Consider the following 19,620-nt stretch of genomic DNA (forward strand, 5'->3'; position numbering starts at 1 on the left):
CAGGATCCCTTTAAATACCGTAATATCTTACAACGAACCCCCATTTATTCAAATGTACACACACACACACAACAAATAACATGGTGACCATAAAACTGGGAAAATATTCTAAACAATGACAGCACGGTGAACGTCATTGATGACGATGGGAATGTGTAGTCTCCACCCATATCCCCTACCCGACCCCCAGGGCTGGTGGATATCGACCCAAGAATGTCTGAAGAACACTAGCAATGATACCAAAGCTACCAGGGCAGGCTTCAGGAATAAAGTCTTGAGAAGAATGTGAATGGTTTGTTTTATTTCTAATACCTCACATTCCTGTGGTCCTTACCATGGTGTGTGTGTGTGTGTGTGTGTGTGTGTATGTGTGTGTGTGTGTGTGTGTGTAAGTTGATGAAAGGAGATCCCAGAGGCCCTGGCTGTAATCCTTCTAAACATAACAGAAACGCTTGCCATTGCCCCTACTCTCCTTACACACACACATAAATCTCAGTGACTGCACGTGTGTGTGTGTGTGAGTATATATATATATATATACATACATATATATATACATACATATATGTATATATATATATACACACACATACACACACATCTATATACATATACAAATATATACATACACACATAGATGTGCACGCACACACACATACACACACATGTATGTATGTATGTATGTATGTATATGTAAGTTGGTGTATCTGTGTGTGCATGTATGTAAAATCACAAAATACACGCATTCATGCATACATGCTATTAGGCATAATTTAAAGAAAATATGATCCCTTATAGCATTACAAAATATAATCCCTTATAGCATTACAAAAAAAACTAAAGAAAAGTGAAAAGTCTGGCAAACATTGAAAGTCATCACATAACCGAAACATTCCTGGCGTTGAGTAAAAGTTAGAACCACATTTCAGCCAAACAGTTTCTCTTGGTGCCAGACGGGTGTAAAACAAGTGTGTATGTATTGTTGTATTTGTGGATAGAAGTGTTTATATCTCCCTCACTCTATGTGTAAAGAAGTAAACATATATATATATATATATATATATATATATATATATATATATATATATATATATATATATATATATATATATATATATACCTACATACATATATAAATATATATATGTATATATGTGTATGTATATTAACACAACTAGTTTTATTTACAAGCATTCACATATCCTTTAGAAATAACCAACACACACACAAACACACACATTTAATTGGATGACAATGGCATATATAAGCTGGATGAGTTAAGAGGCTATTAAAAAAAGGTTTTATATCCATGATATGTACACCTCCATAGAAAATGCTTCAGATATTTGCAAATAAGCAACTACACGCTCCACCGTAATGCATGTATCTATCTTCTTCTTCTTCTAAAAATAAATACAATTTGCTTCCAAGATGTTGTAAACAGTGCCATGGTAAACCCTATTTGTTTTACCAAACTAATAGGTTGTTGTTTAGTTGTCATGGAATTCTGGCAAAATATTACCAAATTTATTGTATGTTGTCCCCTCCTGCAAAAACGCTTTTCCCCAGCTCCACCTGGAAGCAGTTTATTTATTTACTTTTAGGGTATCTTGAGAGAATACAAACAGAAATACCCCTATTTGCTTTTGTTTTTATATAAATTTCTTATATTTATTGTCCTCACCTGCCACCTGTCTCCTAAATTATATCCTCCTTCTTAAGAAACATAAGCAAAAGGGAGCTTAGGATTATGAGCACACATTTACATATTGTCTTAAAAGCAGTACACACACACACACACACACACACACACATTTATATGTCTCTGTGTATATTGTGCACAAACACCTGAAGCAATTCTCTGTATGTATGCTTGTATGCATGTATAGGCGTATGTATGGAGGCTGATCTTAAGACCCAGAACCTCCCAAAAGAGATTACAAGGATTGGCAATATGCAATTGCCATGTGAAGATGACCATCTAATCAAATCTGAGATTCTGGAAGCACAACTGGGCCCTTCCAGCCTATTTCTTCAAGATACCGTGGCCAAAGAATAAACCAGCCACCCAAACAAGCTACTTAATAATGAGGGTGGCCTTCATTAGATACCCTGCAGGACACAAAGCAAAAGAAAAAACCCATCACAGGGCGGGTGGACTCAGTAAAATCAACAACAACTGGGAGCCAGTGACCCCTTAATCCTTGTTTTGGCGTCTCTCCAGGAGAAGGAAAACTCCCATGTGACACCTGTGACTTTGTTTGCATCCAATGATGTAGAATGGTTCTTCTTTTCGGGCAAATGCATTTGTTGTTTAAAGAGTGGCAGTGGCCATTCCTCACTTGAAAAAGCTTCAAACACAGGCACCGCTTGATTCTTAGTACCTCAGAGGATATGCTGGACACCTGTGGCTGGCTGTGGCTGTGAAAAGCCGGCAAGTATCAGTGTGGGTGGTCACTTTTTGAACACCTGTCCTTGCTACATCTGGACAGTTGTCTTGAAGAGTCAACTCCATTCTGCTTCCAGAAAATGATCAGAAAATGACAGCATTGCCTCAAATGAAGTTGTGGCCTTCATGCATATATCTTTACATATTTTATCTTTTATTTGTTCCATTTACTGGAATGCAGCCATACTTGGGTGCCATCTTAAAGGGTTTTGTCAAACAAATTAGCCAGGGTACATCGTTTTTCTGCTAAACTGCTGAGTTAAGCAGATGTAAACAAACCAACACCAGTTTTTAATCAATATTGGAAAGACAAACATAATCTCAAACAAACACATAGAGGGTTTTTAACTGTAAACAGAGTACAGACTATGGGAATGTTGTCCTGAAAGCTTTCAGCCGGTTGAATGTTCTGGCAAAGCCATGTGAAAGAGTGCTTTGGTGAGCATAAACAGAACACAGCCTGCAACGCTGCTTCATTCTTTACCGTTTGTCAGCTTCCACAAATAACGACTGGTGTATTTCAAAAAGTTTCTTTGTGTTGCTGTTATTTGAATGTATATTAAACAGACTTATAATTTATTTTTATTTCAATATAACATCATCATCAACCCAGCTTCCTAAATAGGTTTCAGTTGAAGATATTCAGCAGTAGGACCCTGGGGGGAGCTATGTGTGTGTTTTACAATGTTCTTCACCATTACTGATTCTCTGAACCTCAGCATGTTATGGTTCGAGTTTTATATTTGGTGTTTTAGACAATCTCTTGTTTTGGAGGTGATTGTCTTTTGTGGTTCAAATTCCCTCTGGTACACTGATGTATATGGTAACATGAAAAATATGGTAATATGAAAGCAAAGAATAAAAATAAAATAAACTGAACATTTTTGACACTGGCTTTTGGTTGCTGCTTTCAGTCAAGTTTCCAAAGCTGGCAAAGCCATTTGTAACATTTGTGCTGTGCACAGAAAATGCACAATTATTGAAAAAACTGCACAAGCTTCAAGGATGGGAAATTTGACCTTACAGACTCCATGTTTTGGCATGTTTTGTTCAATTCAAGGATTGAACGAGCTTATCAATGAGGATCCATGCCGCTCCACTTGGGAATTGGTCCAGCTGATGAAATCATTGCCCGTCAGTTCCATTTAATAGGTAAGATCTGAAGACTCAGTGCTTGGGCACCACACACTCTCAATGAAAGAGACGAATTCCAGTGCTGCTCTCTCACAACCAGTTTACTCCCTCGATGCCAGGCAACTCACAGACACAAAAGGAAATTCCTTTACTGCATCATCACCAGTGATGGAAAATGGTGTCTTTCCATCAATGTGAAGCAGAAGAAAGAATGGCTGAGAGACAAGCAAGCAGCACTTTGAACTGAACCAGAGCCGCATTTATGCAAGACAATGATCTGGGATTTGTGGGATTTGGAAGGGCCAACAACCACATGGTCAAGGCATGTTCAGCGAATGCATTGACCCAATGGGGCAATCCAGCTGAGATGGCCTGACTGGTGACACAGTGTGCTTCTTCAATATGACAGTACTTGCTCCACATCACTAATTTCATCACAAAAATTCAATTCAAGAGTTTGGTTTGTAAGTTCTACTTCACTCACCATTTTCTCTTGATATTGAACCTTCAAATTGACAGGGAACAAGGTGCCCCTGAATTGTTACCAGTAGAACCATACATAAGCTGAAGTTGATGGGCCTGTTTACTCAGTGTAAATAGTTTTATTTATCAAGGAGGTCTTGTTAGCTTAATAGAAGATAATGAAAGTCTTGGAGGTAGAATAAGAATGGAAGAAGCTCACAGAGTTGTTGTGTTTGTTGGCAGATGATGCTGGACAGGAAGGAGTAGGAATATATTGTAACAAAGGCTTATCTAACTTGAAATAATTGGGCTTCCGGAGTCAGTAAGGATGAGTTGGGTATTTACAGCAATGTCTCCTGGCATTTTGTTTATCTGGGGTAATAAATATGGGATTAATTCTAAATTTCTGAAACAGTGTACCCCAAATTCAGAAGGTGGGGTAAAGAATGCTATCTGCATCTAGGGTATGTCATATTGAGATTATGGAAAGGCCTACAAAGGTCAGTGGCAATACTCCTGCCCTTCGCCTCTGCTTTCACAATATTTTATCCCTAAATACATTGTAAAGGTACCTCCACTACTTCCATGTTTGTCTTCTGAGACAACAAGAGACATTGGAAGAGGAGAGAAGGCCCGTTAGTTGGTTTAGTCACTCTTCTTCTCCTTGTTTTTCTTTGAGAAGAAGGGTTAAGCGTCCTGTACTTCAAGATATTCCTTACAGGGAGGGGACTGTGAATGTAGTGTCTCTGGTATTTTGGTAGGGATCTATGTTGCTGTCATGGACAATAATGATTAATGCAAATGTTATTTGTTATGATTGTAGGGGGGCAATAAGTGGGGAGGGCAAATAATTGCCTACAGTTCAAAACTAACAACACAGCAACAATTGCTGTCTAACAACATAAACTTATATATGATTTCTGTCAGCAGTGACACTCACATAATGCACAGTTTACTGTCACTTTTATAAACACAGGAGGAGGAGGAGGAGGAGGAGGAAACAGTGATATAACAGTAGTAGTCAAATTTTGAACCCATTTGGGGATACATGTCTGAAGTAACTCTCCCTCTCCCTCTCTCTAATTACAAGTATGTATATATACATGAACATTGAATATCTCAGAAATATATACACTTTTTTATGCAGTATCATATTCATTAGACATGAATTCAACTATAAGCAGTCGACTGTAAGCCATGTTGCAGAGAATCGACTCCCTCACTCAGTAAGGAGTCTGGCTGAGAGTCACACATCTAACGAGGTCAGAAGTCATTTGATTACAGCATTGTCCATTTCATTGTGGTTCCAGCAGATCTCCTGAATATTCTTCACAATCTGTGTCCCATTTGTTCAGTGAATGTAACTACTCTAATGTGGTAAGCTAGCAGAATCGTTTGCAGGTTCGGCAAAGTGTGCTTAGTGGCATTTCAGCTGTCTTTACATTCTGAGTTCAAATTCTGCCAAAGTCAACGTTGCCTTTCATCCTTTCAGGATCAATAAAACGAGTACCAGTTGCTCACTGGGGTCAATGCAATTGACTTACCCACTTCCCCCATAATTGCTGGCCTTGTGCTAGAATATTCTGCCAAAATCAACGTTGCCTTTCATCCTTTCAGGATCAATAAAACGAGTACCAGTTGCTCACTGGGGTCAATGCAATTGACTTACCCACTTCCCCCATAATTGCTGGCCTTGTGCTAGAATTTGAAAGCAATAATAACTACTTCCTTAGTCCTTTACAGTCAAATAGATGAATGTTCCCCAAATGTCCCCTTAACTTAATCCCCAGCCAAATGTTGTGTATCGTAGTTTGATGAGACTGGTTCTATGAACAACAAATAAAGTTCATCTCGTGAGCAAGCTTTATGTATTTTTCTTTCTAATTAACATTAGTCATTAGACTTTAGTCAACACTTCTTGAAGATGTTGCATTGTGGGATTGAATGCAAGACTTCATTGTTTGGAAGCAAATTTATTAACCATTTAACCACACAAATACACAACATAACAATTAAGACAGGGATTAAAAATATTTCACCAATTTCCAGATGTTTAGTTCAATTCACAGCAACGAATTGAAGAATTAATGATTTTCAAATCCCAAAACTCCATAAGAGTGATGTTCACTCTTAGTTTCCCTGGCATTAAACTAACTTCATCATCATCCTCATCATCATCATTTAACATCCTATTTCCATGCTCGTATGAGATTTAAAAAAAATATCATTGGTGTAATAATAATAATAATAATAATAATAATAATAATTACAATAGGATTTTACTTTAAGGGCAGGGGAAGAATTGATCTCACCACTGCAACCTAATGGTATTTCTTACCAATTCCTTGTAGAATGATGTTCATGATAAAAACTGAGTCTTTGTATTTAGGTGTAATATCAACTTCTGACCATATAATAAATTTGCTTGTTTTGTTATTGTTTACAGCTGTCAGTTCATTAAAGTAGCTAAATTATCCTCAAATCACATCCTGATATCTTGGAACAATCCTGAGTGAGTTAAGATCTCATTCCATCAAATTAGAGTTCTTACCATGGTTAATGAAGCATTAAGTCAACGAGAGTGCAAAACTTCCTCCTGGAAGAGATATCAGTTCATTGCAAAGTTAAACTGTTGCTACTGAGATTCGGTTGAGTAACAGGAAATGAAAGCCCCATGTGCAAGGACACAACACATTTTCTGTTCCAGGAACTGGATCTACAATCTTAAAATGATGCTTTGGTACCGTAATTAGTGAACCTTACTTGTTCATTTAGTGTCTATGTGGAAAAACAAAATTTTTAAAAACTAAAAGAGAATGGTAAAGGAGATAAAATTGGTACTTACTATAGAAAAATCTAGAACTCGAAGAATCCATACTGTAAGGGCCAAGTTCATAATAACAAGGATCATGAGTAACAGAATGAACGCATATAAACAGCGTTTCCTCCAACCATAAATACCGACAGGTAAGAAACCCCCAAAAGTTTCATTTGAAATATGCGTTGGCCTCATGGTATCCTGAAATGAGAAGAAAAAATGAAAGAAGATTAATATTCTTTGAGGTTTTTGTTAGTTTTGTAACTTTTTTCTTTTACAATCAAGTTTGAGAAGGAAGGTTGTTGTCCACAGTTCTTTCATTTGGAGGGGACAATTTGAAACATTTGCGTAAGATGAAAAAAAATATTTATTCCTTTGGTTTGAAATTATTTTCCATTCTTTTGTGGTCAGGGATTAACAGATAATCCTTCCCCACTTATATTACAGGTACTTTCTATTCCTATTCCACTTCTCCCTGTTTGTAACCTATAGAAAAGTATTTACGACTTCCAAAGAAATTCTGAATAACCAATGAGAGGATGTGAAGCAAGCCTTGTTGATAACAAGAATGGACAGTAGAGGACATCATCCAGGAATCCTAGTCTTTGGGAACAGGCATGAAAATCTAGCAGACTTTCTTGATTAATTTAGGATTGTTTTATCCTGATTCACCTGCGAGAGGAGGCCATCCAACATTGACTTAGGTCTGCTCAATCAGGTTGACCTGGGGCTAAACAACTGCATTAATTCTGATCATATTAGATCGCAATTAGGACAGTAGAATATCCGAGCGCTAAGCTGAAATGAACTCCAGTTATTTGCCATCTTTGCATTTCTTATAAAATACATACCAGCTATACACTGGTGTCAATAACTATATTTACATCTCTACAAATTTGTGGGCTTTTTTCTTTTTTTTTTATTGTGTTTCAATGCCAGAAATCAATTTATTTACCAAAATTTCTTATAAAACTTAATCTTAGAATAGACTTAAGAATATTTGGATTGAAATTTTTTGCAAGCTTCAAGGAATGTCTTGTCTGGAATTGGAACAAGTAAAGTTTACATTTTAATAGAAAGTTAAAAAATAATTGTATCACACACTAAAAGAAAAACTGTTTATTATACACACACAAACACACACATTCACATACCTCCCCGTCCCCCACCCATATGTGTTGGCGCTAAAAACTGGCATCGAAACCCAAGTAAAATATCACTGATTAGAGACAGACTGTGACACTAAGTTCAGTTCGCACACACACACACACACACACACACACACACACAAACAACATAAACACGGTGGCAGACACAAAAACCACTTCCACCAACAGCCTGAACTTCAAACTAGATTCAGCTCCTCCCCTTCCTCCTCCCCTCTCCGCTAAGGGTTGTAGTAAGAGAAGCACTGTTTCTCTCGTTAATCTTATACAGGTCAGACTCTAGGCCGTGAGTGTTAGTTATACGGAGATAAACACACAGTACTTAGGGAACTCAGAGGATACCCTGATGCTTTCACTACCAGAATCTAGCTAAATGATTATTCAGCGCTCACACACACACACACAAAAATGTGCATGTGTGTGTGTGTGTGTGTGTGTGTAAATATGTATATCCGAGGCGCAGGAAAAAGCCGAAGAATTAATTAAGCTCTTTATTATAAAATCTTGAAATATATATCTTAGGGGCAGACATGGGTGAGTGGTTAGGAAGCTTGCTTCCCAACCATGTGCTCTTGGGTTCAGTCCCACTGTGTGACGCTTCTACTGTAGACCCAAGCCAACCAAGGCCTGGTGAATGGGTTTGGTTGACAGAAACTGAAATAGTTCTAAGCATTGGTGCTGGTGCCACATAAAAAGCACCTTGTCCACCCTGTAAAGTGGTTGGCATTAGGAAGGGTATCCACCCAGAGAAACCCTGCCAAAACAAACTACGGAACCCTGTGCACCCCCTCGCCTTCCCAGCTCTGTGAGACCATCCAACCCATGGGAAACAAGCATTAGATGGTAATGATGACGAAAAACGCACACACGCACACACACACACACACACACACACACATTACAAATCTATCGGATTTACAGGGATATATATATAACACTCTACCAATACATTGAATTAAGACTATCTCTCTCTCTCTCCCTCACAAACACATGGAGGCCACCAGGTGTAGACATCCCAGCCCTGGCAAGGTAGGTCATCTGGTGCACACATCTGTTATCTGTCAGAATCAGGGATAACCTGATGATGGATCAGGTGTCTGTTCGTTCCTACACACATCTTTGTGTTGCTTCCTTTACGATATTCTTTTCTCTATCAAATGGAATCCAGGATGCAGTGAACCCAACTTTTAACCAAAGAAATTTCAAATAAGGCTTTTCAAAAAATAACGCAAATACTTGACTTGCATTGTTCATACTCTCCTTCTCTCTGTCTCTGTCTCTGTCTCTCTCTCCCTCTGTCTGTCTCTGTCTCTCTCTCCCTCTCTCTCTGTCACTGTCCCTCTCTCCCTCTCTCTCTCGCACACACACACACATGCTTACATGTATTTAAGACTAAATATTCGTTGGTTAACACATTGTATAGGATTTCTTTGCATCCCAACCATCTGCTTCTGGATTTAGTTCTGTTGCATATATATATAAGCATACATACATAAATGCATGTATACATACATACATACACACACACATACATACATACATACATACATACATACATATATATATATATATATATATATATATATATATATATATATATATATATACATACATATATATATATGCATACATACATATATGCATGCTTGCATATACATATATACATACGAAAATATATGTGTAGATGAATAAGGTTTGTTGTGCCTGGGGCTGCTTTTGCCCTGAGGCCATTCACCCAGCAGGTCAGGTTGAATAAACTGCAAAGAATCCTTGCATTTCCATTCCAACCAAATGGTTATTCTCTCTGCCATGTCACATTTTCCGCTGATGCATTCCTAGCGCAGATCAAACATCCTCGGTTCATAGGGTTAAGAGTTTTATCAAGGTTTCCCTGCTGGGTAGGATCTAAAGAAACCATTCTTCAAACTTTCTTCCCTTTTCATTATAAATCATTGTCGCTTGCACGTGTGTGTGTATGTGTATGTGTGTGTTTGTGTGTGTGTGTGTGTGCGTGCATGCATGCGTGTGTGCTTGTGTATAGAGAATATTGCTGTATTCCATGCATTAAGTTCATCATCATTATCGTCATCATCATTTAACATGTTTCTCCATGCTGGCATGGGTTGGACTGCTTGACAGGAGCTGACAAACCACAGGACTTCATCAAGCTCTACTGTCTGTTTTGACACGGTTTCCCACAGCTGGATGGCCTTCCCACGACTTGCAAAGGTGCAACAGGAGCTGTGGTGGTGTGCTAATAGCTTTGGTTATCAGCTGATAAAGGTGTGATAGTAATTGTAGTAGTAGTAGTAGTAGTTACAGAGATAAAGGAGTGACAAGCCTGTTCATGCATCGGAGCAATGAAGACCGTCTAATCTTCCTAAAGGAAGAGTGGTGCCTTATGCAGCGACCTGGTTTGAAGTGAAGAACCATTGTGCACTGCAAAACTCACTCTCTCATCCATGACCAGTCCGGTGGCATGACTCGGTCAAGATGACCGGGGATGGGGACAGATGCAGTGGATGACCAACAGGTTTGCTTTGCCTCGTTTCTCTCCGTTAAACCATAGAGGTTCCTTTCAACAGAGTCCTCAAGATTCAGCCTTCATATGCATAGGAAGGCAAGCTTTAATTGTCATCATCATCATCGTTTAATGTCCGTTTTTCTATGCTGGCATGGGTTGGATAGTTTGGCTGGGGACTGGCAAGGCTGGAAGACTGCACCAGACTCCAGTCTGATTTGGCAAGGTCTTTACAGCTGGATGCCCTTCCTAATGCCAACCACTCTGAGAGTGTAGTGGGTGCTTTTTACAAGCCACCAGCACGAGAGCCAGTCAGGCGGCACTGGCATCGACCACGGCAATATGCTAATTAATTCTTCAGGTTAGTGTAGACCTGGAAACGATAATTGTTAAGAGTAGATTCCCCTCCTCTCAAAACCATGGAACTCCAAAACCAGGGCCCCATAACCAGTTGCAGATTAAAGTCTATAAGTACCTGGTGACAGCTGTGTAAAGTAAACGAGCTTAGAGGCTTTGTATATGTTCCACAAGGTGCTAAACATACTTTTATTCTACAAATGGCACTCCATCGGTTCTGATGAAGAGGGTTCCAGTTGATCCAACCAACGGAACAACCTGCTTGTGAAATTAATGTGTAAGTGGCTGAGTACTCCACAGACACGTGGACCCTTAATGTAGTTCTCAGGGAAATTAAGAGTGTGACACAGAGTGTGACAAGGCTGACCCCTTTGAAATACAGATACAACTCTTTTACCATGTTAGTGGACTGGAGCAACATGAAATAAAGTGTCTTGCTCAAGGACACAATGCACTGCTGGGAATTGATCTGACAACCTTATGATTGTAAGCTGGATACCCTAACCACCAAACCACGTGCCTTCACCTTTATTCCACAATACTAACCTGAATCAGAGAGCGATGAAGAGTTGAATCCCTGACTGCTTAGACTAGGAATGTTTGGTGAGTACATGGTCACCCAGATTGAGTCCTATATCAACCTGGCCAGTGGTGGGGAGGAGCTTCTTAAAGGGCTGTTGATTGTATTAAGAAGAAGGGAAGTTTCAATGAAGAATTGATGACAAGAGTTGAATGTTTAGAGTAAATTATTTTGTTTTTTAGTTTGGGCAGAGAGGAGTAGGTTGAGGTGCGTGGAACGAAGTTCTTTCCCCATCATCTGTCAAAGACTTAGCAGAACAATGAAAGCTACAAGCAGAAATATTTGTCTATTAAGGAATTATTTGAAAAATTTGGCAAGTGGAAGAGAGAGAGAGAGAGAGGGAGAGAGAGAGAGAGAGAGAAAGAGCGAGAGAGAGAGAGAGAGAGAGAGAGAGAGAGAGAGAGAGTGTGTAATGGGGTAGATGAGGAAGGGAGAGGAGGAAGATGGGTTTTGATTCTCATCTGTTTAGGCATTAATTACTGAAGAATCTCGACCCTCCATCGCCCATCATCAAGTAATTTGGTCTCCACCTGCCTTCAACAGAGTGCGGAGGAGGAGGAGGAGGAGTGAAGATGTAGAGAAAGAGACAGAGAGAATGAATTGTATGAAAGAGGATTGTGTCAGTAGTAGGAGGTGGGGATGGTGGTGGAGGTGAGATCCGGGGGGGGGGGTGTAATAATGCCCTCACTCTCTCCCCTACCTCTCCTCCCCTCTCTCTCTTCTCATCCTTTACAGAATCAGCCAGGAGCAGAAGAGGAGATTGTATCCTATAACCCGGAGTTTGCTGTCAACAATGACGATGACGATGATGATGGTGGTGATTGTTGTTATAATGATGACATAAGACTGATGAGGTTGATTAAGCTAATGGGGGGGGGAGAAGAAGATGGAGGAGGAGGAGGAGGAGGAGGGAGGAGGAGGGGGAGGATATTTATGAGAAAATGAAAATGATGATGATGATAACATTGACTATGTCAATGATGATGATGATGATATCAGTTTTGTAGGTGGCAGGAACGGATGCCAACTTGTTATCTGGCAAATCACACGCCTGGCACACACACACACATACACACACACACACACACACACACACTCAAACACACACACACACACACATACACGTGTACGCGACTGTTTCTCCACCCAGATGTTTCTCTCCCCCCCACTTCCAAAACAGCCCCTAATTTATGTAGATTCCTTGAACGTTTGATGGAGAAAAATAAGAGGTTCAGGATACGTTTTTCTTATCTTTTTGCTTTTTTTCTATAATTTTATAATAAATCATACAAGTAGATATTTATCACACACACACACACACACACACACACACACATACAGCATTATATTTTATCCTTTACTTGTTTCAGTCACTTGACTCTGGCCATGCTGGAGCACAACCTGGAAGAATTATTTTGTTGAATGAATCGACCCCAGCACTCATTTTTGAAAGCCTTGAACTCCTTTTATCTTTTTCTCACTGAACCGTTAAGTTACAGGGGATGTAAACACACTAACGCCGGTTGTGAAGTGGTGGGTGGGTGGGTGGGGGACAAACAGGCACAAAGACACACAAGCGCATAGATACATACATGAAGGATTCCTTCAGTTTCCACCCACTGAATCCACAGACACGCTTTGGTCAGCCTGAGGCTTAGTGTCCCACCACTGCTTGGTAACTGGTGTTGGTGTGTTTATGTCCCCATTACTTAGCCGTTCAGTGCTTATTTTATTGACTCTGGTGAGAAGAAAGCAAAGTTGACTGAGATGCCAGAGACATAAGCAAATACCACCAGGTATTTTTATTCAACACCTTCACTCTGCCATCCCTTCTCCACACACACACACTTTCCCATGACCTAATTTCACTGACAAGACTTTGGTCAGCCCAAGGCTATGGGAGAAGATACTCAAAGGGTCACAAAATGAGATTGAATCCAGAACCATGGGATTGCAAAGCAAACTTCTTTACCACGGGGTCATGCCTGCACCTAAGATAATAAATTTATCTGGACTAGGTCCCTTTAGAGGGGTAGAAATGGAATGTTGAGATGTTTGATTGTTTTCCAGTAAATGAAACGAAAAGGCTCCAACTGGGAATTGAAATCTTATCTCTTTCTTGGTTTTTGCTCTGTAGCACTCACCACTCTAATTATATAAAAAAAGAGAATTTGTTGGGTGTGAATTTGTAAGAAAAATGAGATTTAGCAGCTGAAATTGATTCCAGTTCAAGTCTGGTACACTCTCAGCAGGATGAATGGTGAGATTTGAACTCAAAAATATACGAGAACAGAATCAAATACTGTATTTAATCAATCACGTTAGCATTTCTCTCTCACAACTGACTCTTTGGCCTGGAACTACCATTTTTATCTTCCACTTCTCTAAGAACAGCCACAACAACGTTTCTTGAAACAAAAATATTTATTCGATATAAAGGAAGTGAGGTGATTTAATTCCATAAGTCTCAGACAAAATCCCATTAATTCTGCTATAAGTGTGTGTGTGTGTGTGTGTGTGTGTGTGTGTGTGTGTGTGTGTGTGTGTGTGCATGTGAGAATGGGAGCTTATAAAAGTGAGGGTATACATGTCCCAAGTATGTGGGTGCTTGCTTGTGAGAGAGCTTACAAGAGTGAGTCTGTGTGTATGAAATGGAAGAAAGAGAAAGTAGAGCATGTGTGTGTGTGTGTGTGTGTGTGTGTGTGTGTGTGTGTGTGCGTGTGTGCACTACAGTCTGTGGTATTAATGGTCACAGTTGGAAGAAAGAGAAGGAAGAATTTCGCTGCCAGTTCTCTCTGCCTGCTGAGACTTGCAATCTAACCTAATTTCTTCCCTAAGGACCTGTTTTGGTTTGTCTACTGAAAGAAAGAAATTATATATAAATAAATAAATAAATCATTTCCTAAATGTAGGGAGTCAAGGCTAAGATGCATATGCCCCCCCCCCCATTTCTCCCTCTTCTTCCTGTCGTCATAGAGTTTGAGGGGCTTTTGGGGGAAGGCACAATATTAATTGTAATAATAAAGATGACTTCTAAATAACAGTTATAATAATATTTCTCATATTGGTAGAGGGCCGATAATTTCAGGGAAGGAAGAACAGTTGAGTGTATCGACCCCAGTAGATGACTGGTACACTTTAGGTTATCAACTCCAGAAGATTGAAAAGCAAAGATGATCTTGGTCAGACTTACACCTCCCCCCAAATTGTTGGCCTTAGGAATTACATGGTCAGTTCTGAGAATTTGACTTCCAGACAGAAAAGGTGTTAGAGCACTGAAGGCCGGATAGAGTAACGTTTAGCAGGGACAAACAAGTCCCTAATGATTGACACGGCAGTGCCTGGCGATCAACATATCATCATGAAAGAAAGAGAAAAGGTTGATAAGTATGGAAACCTGAGACACTGGCCCAAGGTGACATGAACCGGGGGGGGGGGACCATGTGGTTGGTAAGCAAGCTACTTACCACACTGCCACTCCTATCTATATTGGTGTGAGTCACTTGGACACATCATCAGTGTTATTTCCTGAGGGTCATTAGGGGTTTCAGGTTGTTGAACACCAGATGCCCACTCCCAGGTCGCCCAGCTGAGATTGATCAAGCCACTGTGTCCAGTTAACATTACTCCTGGTAACCCTAACCCCATCCAGATTTCCTGATACACAACCACCTTCACAGCCAACCTGATCGCCTTCACTCTATCAGTCTCTGCAGTGACAAGCTGTCTGCTCAAAAGTGGGACTGACCCTCAAACCATCTTCATCCAATTCCAATGGGATCCCTCGTCCCATGGCACCCGTTGATTTAGCATAATGCCATAAGTTAAGTATATTCCCTCCTCTCATTCTTGTTAGCATCCTTGATGCAATCCTCTTGAGGAATGGAACCAATATATAATCCAAATTCTACACCAGACCAGTAACCTAATATCTACCAATAGATGTATGCATATCCTTATATAAACTTACAAATCTTATACTAAAGCCCTCCAAAATCTGGATTATATCAAAAAATTTAATTGAATCATACAAGCAGTTTACTCATTAGAAATTTAATTTTGAAAGGGTTCAGTCAGTGTTTGGAACAAAATATTCTTATATAAATTTATGATGGAATGTTTTCATTTAAATATAAACAATTTCAAACATATTTCTCTTAAAGAAATGTTTCGGTTTTATTCAACTGAAAGCAGAGGCAATCTCTCTCTCTCTCTCTCTCTCTCTCTCTCTCTCTCCCTTTCCCTCTCCCTCCCCCCCTCTCTCTCCCCCTCAGGCTGCTCTCAAATGAATATGGTTAGCTAATCTTTTCAAAACCTACCAACTCTCATAAACGTTATGTATATATGAGCATAGGCATATATATATATACGTGTGTGTGTGTATGTGTGTGTGTATGTGTGTGTATGTGTGTGTGTATGTGTGTGTGTATGTGTGTGTGTAATATTCATATAATGTAAGAGATCAAAGTTTATTCATGTCTGTGTCTGTCCCTTTGACTGCTTTCGTTTCAGTTTTGTTGTTGTTGTTGTTGTTGTGCTGCTAATAAAAAATTACAATACCATCATAGCAATCATATTAACAATTAATTACACACAATTCTATTAAGCTTATTTTATTATTATCATCTTAGAATATACACACATACATCTATATATATATATATATACACACACATATATAGGCACACACATATGCACATATATGTATATACACACACATGCTAACACACACACACGTATATATATGTATACAAACACTTACACACAAGTATATGTGTTGTTGGGTCTCAAAGTATTTTGTCTGATGTCTGCTCTACAACTTTGGTGTCTGATTCTTCACAGAAATAATGGTGAACTCTACAACTGTAGTACCAGTGACCAGGGAGTGACGTCTGAGGAATTACTTTGGTACTTCGTAGTAGCAGTAGTAATAATAGCAGCAGCAGCAGCAGCGACCACACACAAAAAAAAAAACGAATGTAACTGTTTCCATGTTTTGTAATGGTTTACGTTTATAGAGCATGATGGAATTGTTTAGGTTTTGATCTCACAATTCCAGAACAAACCATTCAGGAACATACACCCAGGAATGTCTAGCTTTGTGTGTGTGTGTATGTGTGGGGGGAGAGAGAGAGAGAGAGTGAACATTGCCAAACATCAATTTCAGAATTGATTCCTCTTCAGGGAATATTTGCAGAGTTCAATGATATTTTGTTGTTGTTGTTCAACCCTAGGTGAGTCCACGTGGAGCAGAATTATGATCAAAAATGTTCCAGTTGTGACCATGTTAAATACTTGTATATCTAGGACTACATTATCCAATGTGTACATGTCTGTTTGCTATTTCCAACAGGCCAAGCTTTCATGTTGGGCAAGGACGGTGAGACTTTTTGATCTTATGAGTCAACTGGTTATCAATAAAAACATGGAGGGGTGAGTCTTGGCTGAGAAGAAGAATAAATGCTTAATTTTATAAACTCATAACCACTGCTACCGCCACCACCACCAAAAAGAAAAGTGGGCTTGCTACTTACTGCCTATGGTACCATGCTACCTGTTTTCTTTTCCAACTATCAAATACTTTCCTGGTTGTGCCTATTATTATTATTATTATTATTATTATTATTATTATTATTGGTTTGTTCATTTTGAGAAGTTGTAGATATAATAGTTTGTAAAAAAGACAAGTTGAGTTTGTTAAGCTTCTTACTTCATTACATACCACACACACACACACACACACACACACACACACACACACACACACACACACACACAGAGAAACCACTCTCGAAAACCAGATTATATATATTTATATAATCTGTTTCAGTAAAAGAGTTATTTTTAAGGAGATAAAATTGTGTCAGGCAAACATTCTGATGATGTTCCAATGGAAAAAAGAAAGAAATTCCATTCTTTTCTTTTTTTTTAAATTTTAACAACCATTTCAGTTGGAGTTTTACAGAGAAACTGAGGGGGGAGAGGGGGAATTGGTTATATGTAGAAGAGAGAGAGAGAGAGAGAGAGAGAGAGAGAGTGAGGACCAGAAAGAGAGAGTGAGGACCAGAGAGAGAGAGAGAGGGAGAGAGAGAGAGAGAGAGAGAGAGAAAGCGAAAAGATAGTGTGAGTAAATGAGAAAAATGAAAAGAGTTTCTTGATTTTTATGTAAACGGTAAAGATGAGTTTTGTGGGTGAAGAAAAGATTAAAAAAGAGAAAAAAGCAGATAAAAAGCATTGGGAATTGGTTGTGTGTGTGTGTGTGTTTTATGAGAGACAAAATGAAATACGTTCTGTTTTTTTTTTTTAAATTCCTCACCAATAAAAAAAAAAGAGCTGGTTTCTAACCCAGAAACAAGGCTTCCCATTGGAATTTAAACAACATTAACTACACATGTTCCTCTTATGTTTCATATTTTCCTCCACTTATCTTCACCATTTCTCATTTTCTTTTCTACATTTATCAATTTTATGTTGTGGCAATAATTTCTGTTTTGACAGTTTTTTTTTTTTTCATGTAGGATTTTTTTCCCCAGAATAAGAAGCACTATATTTATTTGCCAAACAGATTCATGCTTTTAAATGTTGTAATTCTTAAATACTTGTTTTGAAATTCAGTAAAAACATGTTTTCTTTGAAGATGTCCCCTTCAGTGGCATCTTCTGAAGAATTCAAGTCTTCATGTAACTCTTGCCCGACAGAGATTTTCTTAAACTTTGCAACATCAAATTATTTGAAGCATCGAAAATTCTAATTTCTAATTTTGAGTCTTAATTTTGATATCAGATTATGATCCATGTCAACTTCTGTAGCTCTGATGACCTGGATGTCTCTCCCATCATTTAAATTTTATCTCTAGGTTAGAACATAAATAAATGGTAAGCTGACTGTGTCTATAATCTGAAAACAGATGCCAAAAGGATTCTGAGGAAGTTCCTTTTATTTTGAAGTCAATTCTATGATCTCTGCTCCGTTTCATGTTCTCCTGTTAGAGCTAAGGATGCCAAATCACTTATTAAAGTTTAAAATAAATTCCTTCAACAACGGCATAATGAACATTGTGTGACAGAATTATGGGTCACATGGTGCAGAGCTCTAATCCTTTAACTTCATTCTCTCTCTCTCTCTCTCTCTCTCTCTCCCATTCTTCCTCTCTCTCTCTCTCTCCCATTCTTCCTCTCTCTCTCCCATTCTTCTTCTCTCTCTCCCATTCTTCCTCTCTCTCTCTCTCTCTCTCCCATTCTTCCTCTCTCTTTCAATTCCTTCATTTCCATCATCTTTCACCATCTCTAAACCAACAAATCTCACTCTTTCTCTTTGACATCTCTCCTCTCTTTCTGTTATCACTCTCTCTCTCTCTATTCTCTTATTCCTCCACCTCTCTCTCTTCATCTCCTCTCTCCCTGCTGCTTTACCTCTCATACTCTCCTTCTCAACCCTTTTCTCTGTCTTTCCCCTTCTCCTCCTCTTCCCCCCCTACCATTTCCTTCTGTCCCTTTCCCTCATCCCTACCATCCTTTCTCCACCCCTCCCTCTCACCTCATTCTTCTTACTCTTTCATTCCCCCCCTACCTTCCCTCTCATCCCCCCCCCGTCTTTATCTCCCTACTTGAAACTGATGGAGTCTGCAGCTCCACCCCCCATCGCCCCCCCACTCCACTAATAATTTCATCCCAGGTGATGAAATGATGTGATGCTGACAACACACAGTAGGCGATGTAACAACATTGATGATGATGGTGATGATGATGATGACAGTGTCTGGTAACTATGACGATGATGGTAATAATGACAGAGACTGCTACCTTCTCGTTAACGTGTTCCCAGTGCTGCAAGATACATTATTCACTAACGAGGAATAGTTCCATCGACATTCATAACAGCAACAGCAGCAACAACAACAACAACAACAGTCGTTTCTATTGTAGACACAAAACCTGAAATTCGGTGGGGGTGGGGTGGGGCTTATTACAACAGAACGGAACCTGGGACCTATTTCCATCAACCCTGAAAGGATGAAAGGTGGAGTTGACCTCTGTGGGGTTTGAACTCAAAACATAATGCTAACCTTAACAATAATAATAATAATAATAATAATAATAATAAACAACATTGAAAAATACCTTAGGAATGAGA

The 19,620-nt window shown here is 39.1% G+C and overlaps 1 protein-coding gene across 1 annotated transcript in view; it reads right to left on the minus strand.

The window, feature by feature from the left end:
• LOC106867773 (zeta-sarcoglycan) overlaps window positions 1–19,620 on the minus strand; it is a 71,073-nt gene that overhangs the window by 20,755 nt on the left and 30,698 nt on the right. The window contains exon 2 of the mRNA XM_089362001.1: window positions 6,891–7,064. Coding sequence (XP_089218127.1) covers window positions 6,891–7,058 — 168 coding nt within the window. The 5' untranslated portion in view covers window positions 7,059–7,064. The remainder of the gene's footprint in view (window positions 1–6,890; window positions 7,065–19,620) is intronic.

The sequence above is a fragment of the Octopus bimaculoides genome, chromosome 13 (assembly GCF_046866305.1).
Source record: "Octopus bimaculoides isolate indiv1 chromosome 13, ASM4686630v1, whole genome shotgun sequence".
NCBI classification, from domain to species: Eukaryota; Metazoa; Mollusca; class Cephalopoda; order Octopoda; family Octopodidae; genus Octopus; species Octopus bimaculoides.